Below are 17,333 nucleotides of genomic sequence, written 5' to 3' on the forward strand. Positions count from 1 at the left end.
CCCATTGTTAGAGTTAGAGCTACTGGTTTCCCTGTTTGTTTTACCTTACTCTGGGAATTATTTAAAACATTTTTTATTGATTTATAATAATTTTACAATGTTGTGTCAAATTCCATTACTCTGATAATTGAAATTTACAGTCATGTTTGGATTTTGAGTCATTCCCCCAGGAAGGGAGTCACAGGACAATAATCCCAGGAGAATGACCAGACCCTCCGAAGTTCCTCCTGGCGCCTGATAAATCTGATCAGATAGAGAAGGTCATGGGCTGATGACCCTCCAGACCACTGGACAGCCCCATGACACCAGACGGACACACCAAGATTCCGGAGGAAGATTTACCAGAGACTTTTGTTAATTAACGTTCCCTTTTACACCCCAACTTGTTCACTATATAATCACTAAGCCCCAGCCCTAAGGCGGGTTCACAGTTTTTAAGGCACTAGCCTGCTGTGAGTCTCCTTTGCCCGACAGCAATAAAGCTGCCTCTAAACTCCAAGACCTTGTCTCTGAGTTATTCGGCTCATCAGGGATGGGGGCCGATCTATCAGCAACATTAGTTGTATTTTAGAATAGAAGGATGGGGGCCTATCTCTTGGCAACATTAGTTGTATTTCAGAATAGACTGAGCTGCTCGTGGAATACCCTTGTGAAGACGCCAGTAAGAAGCCTAGCTATGTGAATTGGAAACACCAGGTCAATTCAGGGCTGGAGATCAGCTTTGGGAATCTTCAGCATACAGTGAGTGGCCTTACATCATGAGCACCTAAAAACATTAGACTGAGGACAGATCCAGAAATAACTGACATTTCAGACAGGAAATCATGAAACCAGAGAATTAGTAAGCATGTTACTTCAACTTCTAAATAAAGACTAGTAACAGTTAATACATGACTGTGATTTATAAGAATTATTAGGAATACAGATTGCACAATTTCTCAACAGGAAGTTCTCACTTTAGAAAGATTAATGGCATGCTAAAAACATGAGAAGGAACACATTCTAAGTCAGATAGCTTGATTACAGCAGCCAAATGCAACACTACTGAATGACATTTTTAATAGAGGCCTATAGGAACATGTCAGTGAGAATAAAAACACATGCTGTTTGCTTTTGTGTTTTGGGAAAGACAGTATGATTAAAGAAGTGAGATTTATGAACCTTAAGGCTGGCAAGACACTCCGTAATGACAATAGCTAACCTTTGGAAATCTTACTATGGGTCGAGCATTTTTCTAAGCTTTTCAGCACAGTAACTTATTTACTCCTTATAATCTACCTTTGAAGCAGCTATTATAACTATCTTTTTTTTTTAAACTTGGGGAAACCGAGGCACAGAAACCTTAAGTGATTTCCATAAGATCACACAGCATGTTCAAGTTGGAAGTGTCCAAAGCTGAACTTTAAAGTCCAGGATCTTCAATTCTATACTGTAGAAAAATAAAACAGAGCACTGTTTGAAAAGACACATAGTTAGTCTAAGGTAATGCTAATATATCTGTCATTAAAGACTCAGGAGAACTTCAGTAGTTCTGGTCGTGCAATTTTATCAATTAACAGTAATGTTTTCACCTCACAGTAGATGATATAAAGTAGTGTTGATAGATGCTTGAAATACCACTTTATGAGCAGGAAATACAGGTATCATTTTCATGCTATCAGATAGAAATCATAAAATGTTTTATACAGCAGATCTTTTTCATCCTTTTGTTACCGAGCAAGGGCTTGCTGAGACACATAAAACCAATACTATGGCACCAGTTTTTGAGGGAAAAAAAAAAAGAGCTTTATTGTGAGGTACACCATCAGAAACAGGAGGCAGGGCTCAAATCTGTCTCCCCATCCAGTGTTCAGGGCACATTTTAAGGGATTAGAGGCAATTTCAAACTTGGCAGAAGCTGATTGGCTAGTCTTGAAGGTCAGAAGTTGATTGGAATCAAGCTACTCGGGCAGCTGGAAGCTGGATTTTCCTTACTGAAGGACTTCTTGCTTAGTAAAGGGCTCCAGTGGCAACACTTCTATGGTTTGAATTCCCTAGACTGAAGATTCTTGGTTCCCGAGTCATCCTGGAGACAAGGGTTCCTGTCTTGCACACGTGCAGTGCTGTCTCTGTAAAATAACTCAAGGTTTGATTAATTAACAACCCAGTTAAGGAGGCAAAACTAGTTTAAGCAGGTCAATGTTTTATGTGCTGTTTCAATTCCCCCCTTTTTCTTTGTACATGCCTTAATTTTGAGGGAAATAGGCAGCAACCACTCTAGCTGCTTCCTGTTGATTAGGGGCATGGATTTTTACAAGAGGAATGAAACTGTATTTGCACTTGATTGTAAAGATTCCCAAATCCCACCTTGAACTCTTAAGTCCTGGGCAATCATCATGTGAGTGGGGGAGGCCTTTTTTAATATACAAAACAAATAGTAAGTAAAAAAAAATTGGTGAGTAAAAGGATTAACCCTAAGATACAGAGAACTAAGATTCTTAATTTTAACAGTCCTCTAAAAACAGACCTTATTCCTTGGGAATCCATGAAAATATGTTACTTTTAACATTTTTTAGTGATTGAATTTGGATTTATATAGGCCTGTTTCAGACTTCTGGGTGGAAGTCATCTATTTTTGAAATGTCCTTGTCTTCTCTTCCTGGACAGGTGGAGTCTTAGCTGTCCTGTTTCTATTTGAAAAGTAAATTAAGGTCAGTTAATGTTAGCAGATAGAGGGGCCCCAAACTGGAAAATCCACAAAATGGGTGAGCAAGTCCCCCTCAAACATGCAGGTCCTTGCCTGCCGATTGAGAAAGAATTCTCAGTAGAGGCAGAGGGACAAAGTGAGAAGAAGAGCTGCCTTATTGCCCAGAGACAGAAGGGAAAAAGGAAAACACACAAGTAGGGAGTCATCAGCCAGGTAGCTGGTTGAGGCAGTTCCAGCCCCTGATTGGGCCACGGGGTCTTTTACTGGAAGGCTCTGCCACTGTTATCTTCATTCTGTTGGTGCCAATCATCTTCTGTTACTGGCTTTTTCCTCCTGTGGAGCTCAGCCCTAAAACAGAAACTTCGGCGGGAAAAAGAACAAAAAAAGGGCTACTGGGCTATGTCCTTGGGACTGATGCAGCAGTTGTGGGACATAAAATGTCTTCTTGTATGGCCATGGCCTTGGAATCAAGGAGCCGGCTGCAGGATAAGAGAAACAACCTGGGTTTTTTGTTTCGTTTTGTTTTTTTAACAGCCTGGCACTTTCTCTCCCTTGTTGCTAATCAGCCAGGGTCAGTAAGCCTATCTAGTTACCTCTCAATTCCCCCTGAGAGACTTCATACTCAAGAATCTTCCTGGGGAAATGGACGGAGGTCTCTATCTTCTGTAGCTACTTCCTGCTGAAAAGGGGCGATGGCTTGTCTGATTGAGTAGAAGTCTCTCTCTACCTTCTCTAAACCTAGACAATCTGACCCTGGGATAGGCTTCCAGTCATGTAGTAGCAGAGCCTTATTTTGAAACTGCTGGAGACAACTTGAAATGAAGCAGGAAACTATTTGAATTAAAAATCATCCAAAAAGTAGAGCCAACAGGATAATTAGGGTAGGGCCTAGGAAGGGCATAGCCAAGGAATCAGCTGAGTTCTTTACCCTGTTTTTTGATGATTTTGCCTGTTCTAATAGACCTGTGATCTCTTTTTGTATCTGGCATAGGTTCCTCCCTGGCTTGGGGTGAAGAGATCTAAGGAGACCTTGCAACCACAAGGCTGCAGTTGCTTTGAGAGTGACTAGAGGTGTCCCTGGGTCTGACACAGCTCAGAAAAATTTAAGTTCTCAGCAATACAAAAGCTTCTCTGAAATTATGTCTATAATGGCCACCCAGTTTTACCTTAGCTGCCTGAACTACAGTTATTTTATTTTGACTTTCAAATGTATTTCTCTCCTTAATGGCTAAAGCAGATGGCACCATCAACAATTTTAGTGTTTTTCTAGGTATGGGAGATGCAAGAATTGGGCTCATAAAATCTTCTCCTGAAAATACCTAACTATCTTAAGACCTATTCTGCTAGTTCTTTTCCAGAGCACTGAGTGCCTTATTTCCGATCTTCACCCTGAATTCCTTTCAGAGTGTGCTGAAGGTTAGCGACTGAATCCTTGTACAGGCAGATGGCAAGTGCCAATTTTTAACTGGCAGGGTCCCTCATGGTCATAAATTCAACCATGGTTTAGGAGGCATTTCATGATCATTTCGTCCCACGGTGCTAGGAATGCTTATTCCTAGGTCAGGCGAGGATTTGGTTGACAGGCCACTCAAAGTGCTATTATTGGAATAGGCCTTATTAATAGTAGTAAAAAGCCTCTGGACCACCTGTCTTACCAGTCTGTTATGGTCCAGGAAAATATTCCCTCTTGTTGCTTCTTCCCATATCTAGGGTTACACTATTACAATCACTGGTCTCTTACAGAACTACAAATCTGGTTAACTGCTTCCGGCTGCCTAGTCATCATTTTATCAGTGGCTCAGTCACACAACTGGTAATGTAAGAAACAACAATCTTGTAAAACAGGCAATATACAAATAATATAACTAGCAGTAAAGTAAGGTCATAAGTAAGAATTTAAGAACTTTTATTAGGTATAGCCCAGTATATTCCCAGGTCATCTGCTTTAGTCTGTTTTGTACCAATCTTTACCTTTAAGGGACGGTACATACTGGCATTGTCCATAAGGCACCCAGCCCAACTTTCTAATTTATTAGGCTAGTTATCCCTAGTATGGTTTAATTGTCCTCAACATAAGGGAGACTTTTCATTTAAATGACCATGACCTAGTGTTAATCATATAAATTTATCCCACAATTGTGGGAGGCTATACTCTTTGGCTGAAATTTTGCTTGTTGCTCTGATTGAGTTTGAGTAAACTTCAGAAGAAAATTCATATTTATGGCCAAGGTCAGAGCAGGTTACTATTAATTGGCCAGGTGAAGGGATCCCATCTAGTAATATCAATAGTGGCCTGAACAGAACTATAATTTCTTTCTTCTAGAATAAAAAAAAAAAAAAATTAAGGGCCATCCAATTAGAGCTTTGGAATGGAGAAGTCCACAAAGGTAACCCAGAAGTACTGAATATAGGTAATTGACCATAAACCTAACAACTGAATTAACTTTAACTCTGCATAAGATTGTAAGATACATTTAGTTCATAAGCAAAGGTGTGAGCAAAGGCCTGGTCCAGAATCTTGCATCAGCTTTTTACCCCTAATTTCCTTTCATCTTGGTCTGGTAGTTTCTTCTCTGCTTGAGCACTGTTTTAAGGTGATTTGGGTCACCAATCCTCTCCATAGGCCAGTCCAGTGCAAAGGCCCTTTGTAAGTGGAAATATTCATCTAGGAGTCAATTTCCTTCAGTTTCACTGTTTAGGAGCTAGTCAAGAGTACCTGATAAGGGTCCTTTCATCTAGGTTGGAGACAGTCCTTAAGTTATGGCTTTTCTAGTATGCATAATCTCATAGTTGCAGGCCATAGGGCATTTAATCTTCATCCAAAAATAGATTACTGAGCTTCAGAAACAAACTTAGAGTGTCTTTTTAACAATTCAATTAAACTTTGCAACAATATAACATAACAGCAAGGAACCACCTGGGAAGTGAGTCTTAGGAAATACAGACCTCAAATAAGAAAACTATAATATCTACTGAAACATAATCTTTCTCTCTATAATTACCCTCATTTTAAATCAAGTATAGTTGAATCAAGACTGATTTGCCTGCAAATTAAGTCTGATTAATTGATCACATAGGCTTTTTTAAATTGTCTGTGCCAGAACTTTTCACAAGGAGTCTCAGACTGAAATTTTAAAAGGCATCCCAGGGCCAGGAAAGCCACATCAAGTGCTTGTCATAAATTTGCCTTACAGATTTAGTTAAACTTTACCCTTTTTGAGGTCCTCAAAATACCTTGAGGTTTTTGCTCTTGTTAGTGTCAGTTTTGCGATACCACGTACACATATACACCGTATGCAGAGAGAGCTGATGGCTACTCTGAAGCTTTATTAAGTTGCACAGTCTTATATAGCAAAGAAGAGTGACAAGGGAAATGATTAATAGGCAGTGTCTGACTCAAGGTCAGAAGACTCTTTATGTTTTGGTGTATCATGTTCGTGTTGGCACCAGTAAGCCTTACAGCTTATCAGGGCGGAATGTATGAGAAATGGCTGCTTCAGACATTCTTCTTGGACTCAGGCGGCTGTGCCTGTCTTAGGTTGCCCCCTTCTGGGGATCTTACCCGTCATTGGCTAACCAGCCTTCTCACCTCTGAGTCTGCAGCTTTCTACAACTTGTTTACCATTCCAGCCCAAAGCTCATTCCTTCGTTCCCACAGTTGGGGGCTTACAGTTAGGAGGCAGCCTTCCCAATTTACCTGAGAAAGATGCTGGGAGTCTAAGAGTTTCTAATCTCTAGAGGGATCAGGTAGAGAGAAAAGATAACTGTTTCAATTTTGCTTAAAAGGTATAATTTACTAAGTTGCTATACATCATAATTAGCTTAAGGAGAATTTCCTTATATATAAATACAGATTAAAAGCCAGTAATATTTTACAGAACTGAAAAATTATAACCACATTTATTGGTTTACTTAATACCATGTAATTAACCTTCTCTGTTAACAGTTTCATGAAGCCACCAGGTTTTCCATTAGAATTTTTAAATTTCTTACCTAGTTCAGAGTTATGGTCTAAAAGTTATTAGGAAACTTGTATTTATCAAAAAGTCCTTGCTATGAATTTTCTTGATGAGGAGGCATTTTGCAAAGGCATCAGAGTAAAACCATAACTGTCTATCAATGACAAGACTTAAGAAGGCACAGTTAAAAACCTGATTACAATGTAATTGACAAACTTGGTTACTGCTGTGACACACTACATTTTAAGATAATAACTGAAAGTACGACAGATAGCATTTCATCAAGACATACCAGATCTTTAGGAACTCCATACACATTTTAGAGTATCTATATTGATAACATTCTTCTGTACAATATGACCTAAGAAGATTTACTATTTACTTGATAATGTAAATGATACTTCCCATGTAACTAACATGCCAAATGAACCTAATTAGTTTAAAATCTCTCTTTGGGATGCTTCAGAGGCCCTCCAAAGCATCCCAAAGTTACCTGGAGGTCAACAGAACTTCAATTAAAATTTGATACTTGGGAAGCTTGGGAAGCTTGTCAGAAAGTTTCAAAACATCTGATCATTTAAGATCATAGTCACTGTGAAACAATACGTATTTATCAAACCAAAATAACAATAAAAGATTTTAAAGGCAAACATAGAACAGATCACCCAATATGCAAAGAAACTTTACAATCTGTTACCAAAAGCAGATTAACATTTCAAGAAAACTGTCCTCTTAACAAAGAGGAAAAACCAAATCTACTCTTGTATTAATTCACTTTTAATAACAAGACTCATTTACTTAACCAAATTCAACCTAAATTTAGACAGTCCTAACTTCCCTCTGGGTTCCTTTTTCACAAATTTTTCACATCACTTTCTGTATCAATATTATTTTTGTCCCTTATTTTTTTCTTTTCTAGAAACAACCAGCTTTAGGACAAAACTACTTTTTTTTCTTAATAACATGCAACTCCATTCCTTTTATCTTCTTTTACTGAAAACACACATCTTATTTTCCTGGTATACTGAAGTATTTCCCTTATTATTTTAGTAGCTTTAATTATATATAATTTTAACCTTTAAAAAAAACCCTTAATTTCCAGTGAAAACTAAGAAGTAAACAATTATGGACTGTCTTTTACATTAGCATTCTGTAGATTGGCAAACATAAATACCAATAGCTTCTAAAAACATGTGTTTTTTAATACAGAGTATTTCAGTGTGGCACCAAACATATTTATCAATAGTCCTAAATAACTTTAAATTTTCTATAAAGAGAAGCCAATGTTTAGTAATTAATGTTTTAGTATTTTATTTGGAGATGATCTTGTTATTCAATAAACTTCTATCATTTAACTTAATTAATTTAGCATGACTCTAAACCTTCAAGTTACCAAATATCTGGAGAGATCATTTTTAAGTAGACATTTTAAAAACATAATTATTTTTAAGAGTTCACCCAAAAGCTCTTGTCTTATTTGTATTTAGTTTACTTACAAGAATTTCATCAGACCAAGTTATTTTTCTTGACAAATTTGCAGCAGATATAACAAGATCTTATTTGATTTTATTAAACCTAGGTACAATAAAAGTATTACACTTAATGTTGGTAACTCTAAAGACATGTCTATATTAATTAGGTCAATGAACTTAAACTAATTTTAATACCAGGTATTAACTTAATTTTGACTATTTCCCAGTTCATGTGAACCTGAGAGTTATTTTGTCTGGCTTCTCTTGGAAATGTTTAGTTTGTAAGCTCTTAAGTTAATCAAATAGGGCTCTTTTATAAATTTAATTTTGATAATACTTTCTAGAGGTAGAGACATCTCACATGTATAATGTGTACACAGACGTATATATGATATCTAGATAGACGCAGAGATCTCATTGTTTTCCTGCTTGAGTTTTTAAAAAGGCCCTTTTCTACGTTTGTCCCCTTTGGTTTGAAGTTCTACTAATTAACCCAAGGCCAAAGTCTCAAGCAGAGCAGGCCATGTTTGTATTTCAAGGACATAATATGAGTTAACTTCAAGTTTTCTCCTAGGAATATTTTTGTTCTCTCAGGGTCAGAATTCTGAAAAAAATGTTTCTATCAAGCCAGCTGTATTTAATAGCGTATGTAAAAAATCAGTCTTGGAATGTCAAAAAAAAAGTCTCATTTTGGCCATTTTAGGGTTAGATAATACTTCCAAGTATTGGCTCCCTGTCAATTGTGGAAGCCAGCTGGAGTTCCAGCAGGTGGCTGCCTATCTGGGAGCTGACAGGCTTCAGAAGCACAACCTCCTGCTTTCTTTTAGTTTTCTTTTACTATAAAGTACAAGTCTAAAATGAAATTTAAATTTCCAATTTTAAGCCACACTAAAGAAACATCAGCCAACCCAGTTTACTCCCAAATTCCCTCCAGGCCTTCCTGCCTGAGAATTCCCTCTAGGTCCTTCCCTAGAAATTTTCCCTAGGTTCTTTGACTAGGAATTCCCTCTCAGGTAGAGGTGCAGAGCTAAAATGGCACTCTTAAAACAGTCTGAAAACAAGAAGTTGAAAGAGGATGGCAGTAAGTACCCAAATCTACCAGAGCATGTTAATTGAAGGGTGAGCAAGAGCAAGCAAGTGTGAAAGAAAGAGAGGAAAAGGAAAAGAAAGCTGTGGCCTTACAGACATCTGTTGCCACACCAGATGCCCAGGTGTCATGGGACTTTTCCCTAGGTGCTTTTGGAGAGAGGCACAAACTCTGCCCACCAGAACAGAAGAGAGTCCTCTGCCTGCCAGGGGGGTATCAAGCCCCTGGTTCCTTGGTTCACCAGAGATCTCCACCTGATGTCCTGCATCCAGGACCCTGAAAAGAAGAAAGAGAGAAAGAGGGAGAAAAGAAAGGAAACTGGCAGTAAAAAGTAAGAAGGGAATCGTAAGTAAAAAGTAGGAGGCTCTCCCCAGAAAAACCTACAGGGATTTTTTCGTGGGGAATTGGGGCTTATGGATGCTTTTTACCACGTGCCTGAAGGAGTATGGTCTTTTTTTTTCCTGACTGACAAGACTAAAAGCTAACCCAGACCACACCCCAGTTCATCCTGTCACAGGAGACTTCTAGACTTGTGGTGACCACTCTAACAGCTTTTAATTGGTGGTCCCAGGCCCAAGTTTCAAATCAGTCAAAGAGCCTCCTGAGATTAGTTTTCAGGAGGACCTCGTTTGGCCAGGGGTGGAGTCTTCCAACAACGCAGGTTTTGAGAGCAGATCAAAGAGTAGCTTTGGCCATGGCCTCACAGTCCCTGGGAGGTCGGGGCTAGCCTAGCACTGTCCTGGTGAAGTTCTCCCTTCAGAAAAGAAAAAAAGGAAGAAATGGGGAGGGGGAGTGAAAGAGAGAGAGAAAAGGAGAGTAGGGGGAGAGATGTAGGTGCCTGCAAGAAATACAGAAGACTAAGAAGACAGCAAGAAAGCAGCCAGAAGCTTACCTAGTTGGGTGTCCCCGATCAGCAATTTGCATCAGGAGGAAACAAAGAGGACAAAGAAGTCCTAGAGGTGGCTGCTTTGTTCAGTCCTGTTCATGAGGTCCAGTGGGCAACCCTAAGTGAGCAGCAGTCACAAAAGATGTCCCAACTGGGGTGCCACTTGTTAGCATATAGAGAAACCCCAAATTGAAAAGCCCACCAAATGTGTGGGCAAGTCCCCCCCAAACATGCGGGTCCTTGCCTGACAATTGAGAAAGAATTCTCAGCAGAGGCAGAGGGACAAAGTGAGAAAAAGAGCTGCGTTATTGCCCAGAGACAGAAGGGAAAAAGGAAAACACACAAGTGGGGAGTCATCAGCCACGTAGCTGGTCGAGGCAGTTACAGCCCCTGATCGGGCCATGGGGTCTTTTACTGGAAGGCTCTGCCACTGTTATCTTCATTCTGTTGGTGCCAATCAGTCTTCTGTTACTGGCTTTTTCCTCCTGTGGAGCTCAGCTCTAAAACAGAAACTTCGGTGGGAAAGAGAACAAAACCAGAGCTACTGGGCCATGTCCTTGGGACTGATGCAGCAGTTGTGGGACATAAAATGTCTTCTTGTATGGCCATGGCCTTGGAATCAAGGAGCCGGCTGCAGGACAGAAAAACATCCTGTTGTACAGATACATCCTTGGAACCAAGGAGCCAGCTGCGGGATAAGAGAAACAACCTGTTTTTTTAACAGCCTGGAGCTTTCTTCCCCTTGTTAATCAGGCAGGGTCAGTAAGCCTGCCTAATTACTGCTCTTATTAAGGGTTCAAAAGTATAATCAGGGGCCAAGAATTCAGTGGTGGGTTTCCAGGCCCCTCTGGTGTTAGGAGGGTTGGGTCCTCTTACTTCCTCCTGTCCGTGGAGAGTGCGCCCTGTGTGGGAATTGCAAAGGGGGTCCTGGCTAGAAATGGGTACTATTTTTACTCAGGAGTGGTGTATTCAAGGTTCAACTCCCTTTAGCTTTACTGAAGAATGTTTTATAACCAGAAGGCCTTTGTAGGGTCCATTCCACTTGGGTTGCAGTTGATCCTCAGGGTGGTGATTTTTCCAGTTTTGAGGTGGACCCAATCCCCTGGGCTTACGCAGTGCAGGGGAACATCTGCAGGAAACATTAATTGGCTAGAAGCATACTTATGTACAGAAGATAAGATAGCACTGAGAGGCTGTACACACTTCATAGTACTTAATTCTTTTACATTGTGATCATTTTCAAAACTGCAGTAATACTTAGTCTTAAGGAAGTGTCTCCCACATGACATTTCATAAGGGCTCAACCGGAGCTTGCTTCTAGCAGCTACTCTTACCCTCAGCAGGAAAACTGTTAAGACCTTCTCTCAGGTTAAGTTGCTTTCTTGACATACTTTGGCAATTATCTTTTTCAAGGTAGGATTCATCACTTCAGTCATGAGGTCTCCACAAAGTATGTAACTTCCATTGTATTCCGAGGGCCCCAGATAACCCTTGAGTTACTTTGGCTATGAAAGCTCCTCCATGGTAACTTTGAATTGAAAGAGGCGACCCAAAACAAGGGATTATTCTTTTTAGTAAGGCCTTTTTACCTAGGAAACTTTTTCTGTCTGGCATGGAAAAGCTTCAACCCATCCTGTGAAGGTGTCCACAAATACCAGCAAATATCTATAATGTCCCATGGCTCTTGGCATAACAGTAAAGTCTATTTGCCAATCATCTCCTGGTTGTTCCTCGAGTTTGCACCCCTTTTATTATTTTGTTTTTTTTATGGGGGGAGGTAATTAGGTTTATTTTTTTAATGGAGGTACTGGGAATTGAACCCAGGACCTCATGCATGCTAGACATGCACTCTGCCACTGAGCTATAACCTCCCCCCTCACCCCTTTTATTATTGGAGGTGGCCTGGTTTTAGGATTGTTTCTGGTGTAAATCAGGCAATTTTTATTACTTTTTGGATGGTCCTTTGCATTTATGGATTAATAATAAACTTTTGTAGCCAATGATAAGTTGCATCCTTCCCATAATGGTTTCCTTCATGTAGATGAGTAATAATTCTTTCCATTAAATACTTGGACATAAGCACTAGTCCCTGTTCATTACATATCCAGCCTTCTTTGGTTGTTTGGTACTGATCACTATCTAAGGCTCAAGAGTCAGCATGAAATCCCCGTTTGTCTGCTCTCTCTAGATCCATTTCTGAATACTGAGGCTTAAACAGGGATAGGCCTACACTTGGAATGAGTACTAGGTTTTTTGGTTCTGGCCACTTGTTTTGCGGCCTGTTCAGCCAAATTACTTCCTTTTGCTATACAACTATCAGTGTTTCGGCATGAGCAATGTACTATGGCTACTTCTTCTGGCATCATAACAGAGTTTAATAAGGCCAGTATCTCCTCTGCGTGTTTAATTTTTTTCCTTCCTGATGTTAGTAGACCTCTCTCTTTCCACATGGCCCCATGTGCATGCATGACAGAGAAGGCATACTTCGAATCTGTATAAATGGTTACCTTTTTCTTAGCTCCAAGATGCAGGGCTCTCCTGAGGGCTATGAGCTCTGCCTTCTGGGCAGACACACCTGGAGGGAGGGTTTCTGCTTCTAGGACTTCCTCATGAGTTACCACAGCATATCCAGCTTTTCGGATTCCATGATCCATGAAGCTGCTCCCGTGTGTAAACATTTCCATGTCTGGATTTTCTAAAGGCTGATCAGTCAGGTCAGGTCTGCTAGAATAAACTTCTTCAATTATTTGTACACAATCATGAACAGGTTCTTCTGTTGTACTGGGGAGCAGAGTGGCTGGGTTTAAAGCAGATACCTCCTTTAATGTTACATTTGGGTTATCAAATAGTATGGCCCAGTATTTGTTCAGCCTCCTCAAAGTAAGCCAGTGTCTGCCCTTTTGTTCAAGTAAAGGTTGCACATGATGTGGGGTGTGCACAGTGGTAGGATGGCCCAGGGTAAACTTTTCAGCTTGTTGTAAAAGATCACAGGTGGCAGCCACAGCCCGGAGACAATCTGGCCATTCTTGAGTTCCAACATCCAATTGTTTGGAAAAGTAAGCTACTGGCCTTCTGGTGGTATCTAAATTTTGAGTTAGCACTCCAAGACTCATGCCTTGTCTTTCATGCACAAAAAGATCAAATGATTTTCTAATGTCTGGGAGACCAAGGGCTGGGGCTGTTAAAATTTTCTCCTTGATGGCATTGAATGACTTATGGCATTCCGCAGCCCCGCTTAATGGCTTGTCACCTCTTTTGAGAGCCTCATATAGAGGTTTTGCTATGAGTCCAAAGTTTGGAATCCAAATACGACAAAACTCAGCCATTCCTAAGAATCTTCTCAATTGCTTTCTGTTGGCAGGTACAGCCTCCCCAGCTATTGCTTTCCTTCGATCCGGCAGTAAGTTTCTTTGTCCCTGTGATAACTCAAATCCTAGATATTTCACAGTTAGTTGGGAAATTTGTGCCTTTCCCCTGGAGACTTTATATCCCCGATCTGCCAAAAAGTTTAAAGTGAGGATTGTATTTTGATCTGAAGCTTCCTTAGTTTTACTAGCAATTAGTATATCAGCCACATACTGGAGTAAGAGTCCTTCACTTAATTGGAGATCCTTTAAGTCCTTGGCTAAGGCCTCCACAAAGATGCTAGAGGCATTTTTAAATCCTTGTGGAAGTACCGTCCAGCAATATTGCTGTTTTATATTAGTTTCTGGATCATCCCATTCAAAGGCAAAGAGTTTCTGGGACTCAGGACTTAGGGGTATGCAGTAAAAGCCATCTTTTATGTTCAGAACTGTAAACCAGCAAAAGTCTCCTGATAAAGCTGTAAGCAAAGTATAAGGATTTGGCATCACTGAATGTACGTCCTCTACAATTTGATTAATGGCTCTCAAATCCTGCACAAAACGATCACCTCCAGTCCTAGGTTCTTGTACCAGTCGAATGGGAGTGTTATATGGGGACTGACAAGGTCGGATTAATTGGTGTTTAAGAAAGGTAGTTATCAGAGGCTTTATACCTTTCTTCATGTGCCTCTTTAAAGGGTACTGCTTTAACTTTGGAGCCTGGGCACCTGGACGGAGTTTTACTACTACTGGGTCAGCCGTCTTGGCTCTTCCTGGCGCCCCAGTCAGCCCAAACATCTGCTCTTACCTTCTGCAGAATTTCTTCAGGGAAATCTGGTTGAGGCTTGTCTCCCAATTTTAATGGCGTGGCTTGGAGGGTGCAGTCTCGACCTGGGAATACTTTAGTATCTACTTTTTCTGCTGAGAAATTTGTTGGTAGAACTTGCCCTGACGAGGAACTAGGACATTCATGCCCATATGTAAAGCTGTACTTCACGCAAGTTTTCTCTATGTGACATTCAAGCGGTCGTAGAAAAGGTTTACGAGAGGCTTCCCGAGATATACCAGTGATGGATGCTGTCTTGGGGGAGAGGGGGCCCTGTCTGTTCTTGGGACACTCCCGTTTCCAGTGTCCTTTCTGTCTACAAAAGGCACATTGTTGTGGCCCAACAGATGGATGGCCTTTTCGGCCAGGTTTTGGAGGTCCCCAGGGCCTTACCGGTGGTCGTTTGTCCTCTCCTGCAGACATCCTGCTGGGTCTTGAATGGTCACAGCTGAGCAGAGCAATTTGCCTCATGATGCGTTGCTCTTGCTTTTTCCAAATTTCACCTCGGGATTGGAACACTTCAAAAGCAATCTGGACCAACTGAGACATTGGCATCCACGATCCCCCTTCCAGTCCTTGTAGTTTTTTTTTTATATCTGGGGTGCTCTGACTGATAAAGATTATATTGACCAGTCCCATGTTATCCGGGTGTTCCGGATCAATATCAGTATATTTTCGGAAAGCCTCAAAAAGCCTCTCAAGGAATATGAATGGGCTCTCCTCAGGCCTTTGCCATACATTCTGGACCCTCTTGAAGTCCTTTGCCCCCTTTTGAAGTCCAGCTATTAAACATTCTTTATAGTGATTTAGCCTTGCTTGATCCCCTGGGTCATTGGGATCCCATCCTGGCTCAGATCTAGGGATGGCCTGCTCTGCTGGAGTTCTGATTGGATTATTTGGTTGTAATTCATGGAGCCTTTCAGCTTCCTCATAGGTCTTCTCTAATATCATTCTGCGTTCCTCTGGACTAAGGAGGATAAGCATGAGAGTCTGTATGTCAGCCCAGTTTGGATGATAAAAAGCAAAAATGAATGTAAACAGATTCTCCATTTCTTTAGGATCATCTTGATAAGACGGCATTTTAGCTTTATAATTATGTAAATCCGTGACTGATAAAGGAAAATGCCTGAATCCAAGTGCTCTGGGTTGGCCTGGGTCATCTAAGCCTGCTGGGACCTGCCTTAACTGAAGTTGCCCTGCCTGGGGTAGAGTGTTCCCTGGGCCAAACTGAGTACCCTGGTGGGTGCAGGGAAGGGAGACTATTCCTTTGTGACCATTTGGTAAGGGAGAATAGAGAGTGGGACCAGCAGCCCTAGGATTGGCAGGAGCCTCATCACTGCCTGCAGGAAGATCCCCTTCAGAAGTTGAGGGAACCGCAAGAGGTGCTGACGGAGGGACTACCGCAGGAGGTGCTGACGGAGGGGCCACCGCAGGAGGTGACGACGGAGGGGCCACCGCAGGAGGTGCCAGCAGAGGGACCCCTGCAAGAGGTGCTGACGGCGGGGCTAGTTCATCATTAGGCTCAGACACAGGTAAAACACACTTTTTCTGAAGTTCTTCCCTCTGAACCATCATTTTAAATCCCTTAGGCAAATTTCTCCTCTTATGTAAAGACATAAATGATTGTACATACGGGATTTCATCCCATTTTTTATTTCTCTTACAAAACGAGTCTAATTGTAAAATAGTATCATAGTTCAAAGACCCATTCTTGGGCCATTTTTCCCCCGACTCCAGTTGATATCTGGGCCAGTCAGTGTTACAAAAGAGAATCATTTTCTTCTTTTTCATAGGCTCAGAGCTAAACATTGACCAATCTTGAAGAATACTTCCCAAGGGACTGCTGTCAGGTATGCTCTTACCATTCCCCATTTTGGAAGGGTTTTCTTCCTCAGGATGACCAGAGCAAAATGATGTAAAACAGAGTCAATAAAGTTCTGCTGCAGTCATCCAATGGTTAACCCCTATTAGCCAATTCCTTACAAATAAAACAGTCAGACATAGACAAAAAAATCCAAAGGCCTGGGGCTCTATCCCGATATTTTGAGAACTTCAGCCGGCTGTAACCTTTTTATACTGTCTCCCTTAGGGTGGGGATCTTGATGAAGTTATTACACAGTTTAGGCAGCGCGTTTTAACGAGGTTACTCACGCAAAAGATCCAGGAGCTGTTTCTTTTCCTAAAAGTGAAAGTAGCATCGAGGAGCCTGGAGCGCCACTGCCACAGGAACCAGGAACCAGGAACCAGCAACCAGCCTTCAGACAAATTCGGTCTGGGTGACTACTCAGGCTCCTTGGAGAGGGCCTACACTCAGCCGGGGGCTACAGTGCCTCGGACAGGTGGTCACAAGATTTTAATCCCTTGGAGATGGCCAGAAAGTGTTACCTAGCCAGGGCTCGCTGCTTGGTGCGCAAAGAAGCCAATTCCAGGGCATCAGGTTTTGAGAAAACAAAGGACTTTATCGCGAGGTCACCGGCAAGGAGACAGGAAGCAGGCCTCAAATCTGTCTTTCCGAGCCAGGGTATGGGGCAAAATTTAAGGGGTTAGGGAAATTTCAAACTCAGCACAACGTGATTGGCAAGTTTCAAAGCAGTCCATATATGGTAATCAAGGTACTATGGCAGCCGGAAGCCGGATTTTTCTTACTAAAGGACTCCTTGCTTCTACTGATAAAGCACTCTAGCAGCAACGTTTCTATTGTTTGAGTTCCCTAGACTGCAGATTCTTGGTTTCCCAGGAAACATGTCTTCCGGGAAACATGCGCTCCCCTGTAGCACTCATGCAGCGCTGTCTCTATAAAAATCTCAAGTTTGATTAATCAACAACCCATTTAAGGAGTCAAAGCCAGTTTAAGCTGGTCAATATTTTATCTGCTGTTTCACTTTGATGAGGTATGAAAATGTTTTCAGATTTTTGGGAAAAAAAATATAATCTGCGGTTTATAGAAACTATGACCAAAAAAGTAACTGCATGCCCTTAAAAAAAATGGTTCCAAAGAGCACACTTCCTGTGCGCAGGTCGGTGACTTCACAGGGATTCCCATTCAGTACGAGAGCTAACACATTGCCCTTAA

The 17,333-nt window shown here is 41.3% G+C and overlaps 1 protein-coding gene across 1 annotated transcript; it reads right to left on the reverse strand.

Annotated features, from left to right (window-relative positions):
- Positions 1-1,760: 1,760 nt before the first annotated feature.
- LOC116668266 lies at positions 1,761-17,241 on the reverse strand. The gene is made up of 2 exons (XM_032495286.1): positions 14,243-17,241; positions 1,761-10,778 (listed from the first exon to the last, which is right to left on the reverse strand). Exons 1-2 carry the CDS (start codon positions 16,130-16,132, stop codon positions 10,710-10,712), a joined length of 1,959 nt encoding a protein of 652 aa, XP_032351177.1. The 5' UTR covers positions 16,133-17,241; the 3' UTR covers positions 1,761-10,709.
- Positions 17,242-17,333: the final 92 nt, after the last annotated feature.

The sequence above is a fragment of the Camelus ferus genome, chromosome 13 (assembly GCF_009834535.1).
Source record: "Camelus ferus isolate YT-003-E chromosome 13, BCGSAC_Cfer_1.0, whole genome shotgun sequence".
NCBI lineage: Eukaryota > Metazoa > Chordata > Mammalia > Artiodactyla > Camelidae > Camelus > Camelus ferus.

Coding starts and splice junctions, on each gene's coding strand:
- LOC116668266 (XM_032495286.1), bottom strand. CDS start 16,132: ATGGGGAATGGTAAGAGCATACCTGACAGCAGTCCCTTGGGAAGTATT. Junction 10,779..14,242: donor CTGAAGAAATTCTGCAGAAG/GTAAGAGCAGAT, acceptor CTTATCCCGCAG/CTGGCTCCTTGGTTCCAAGG.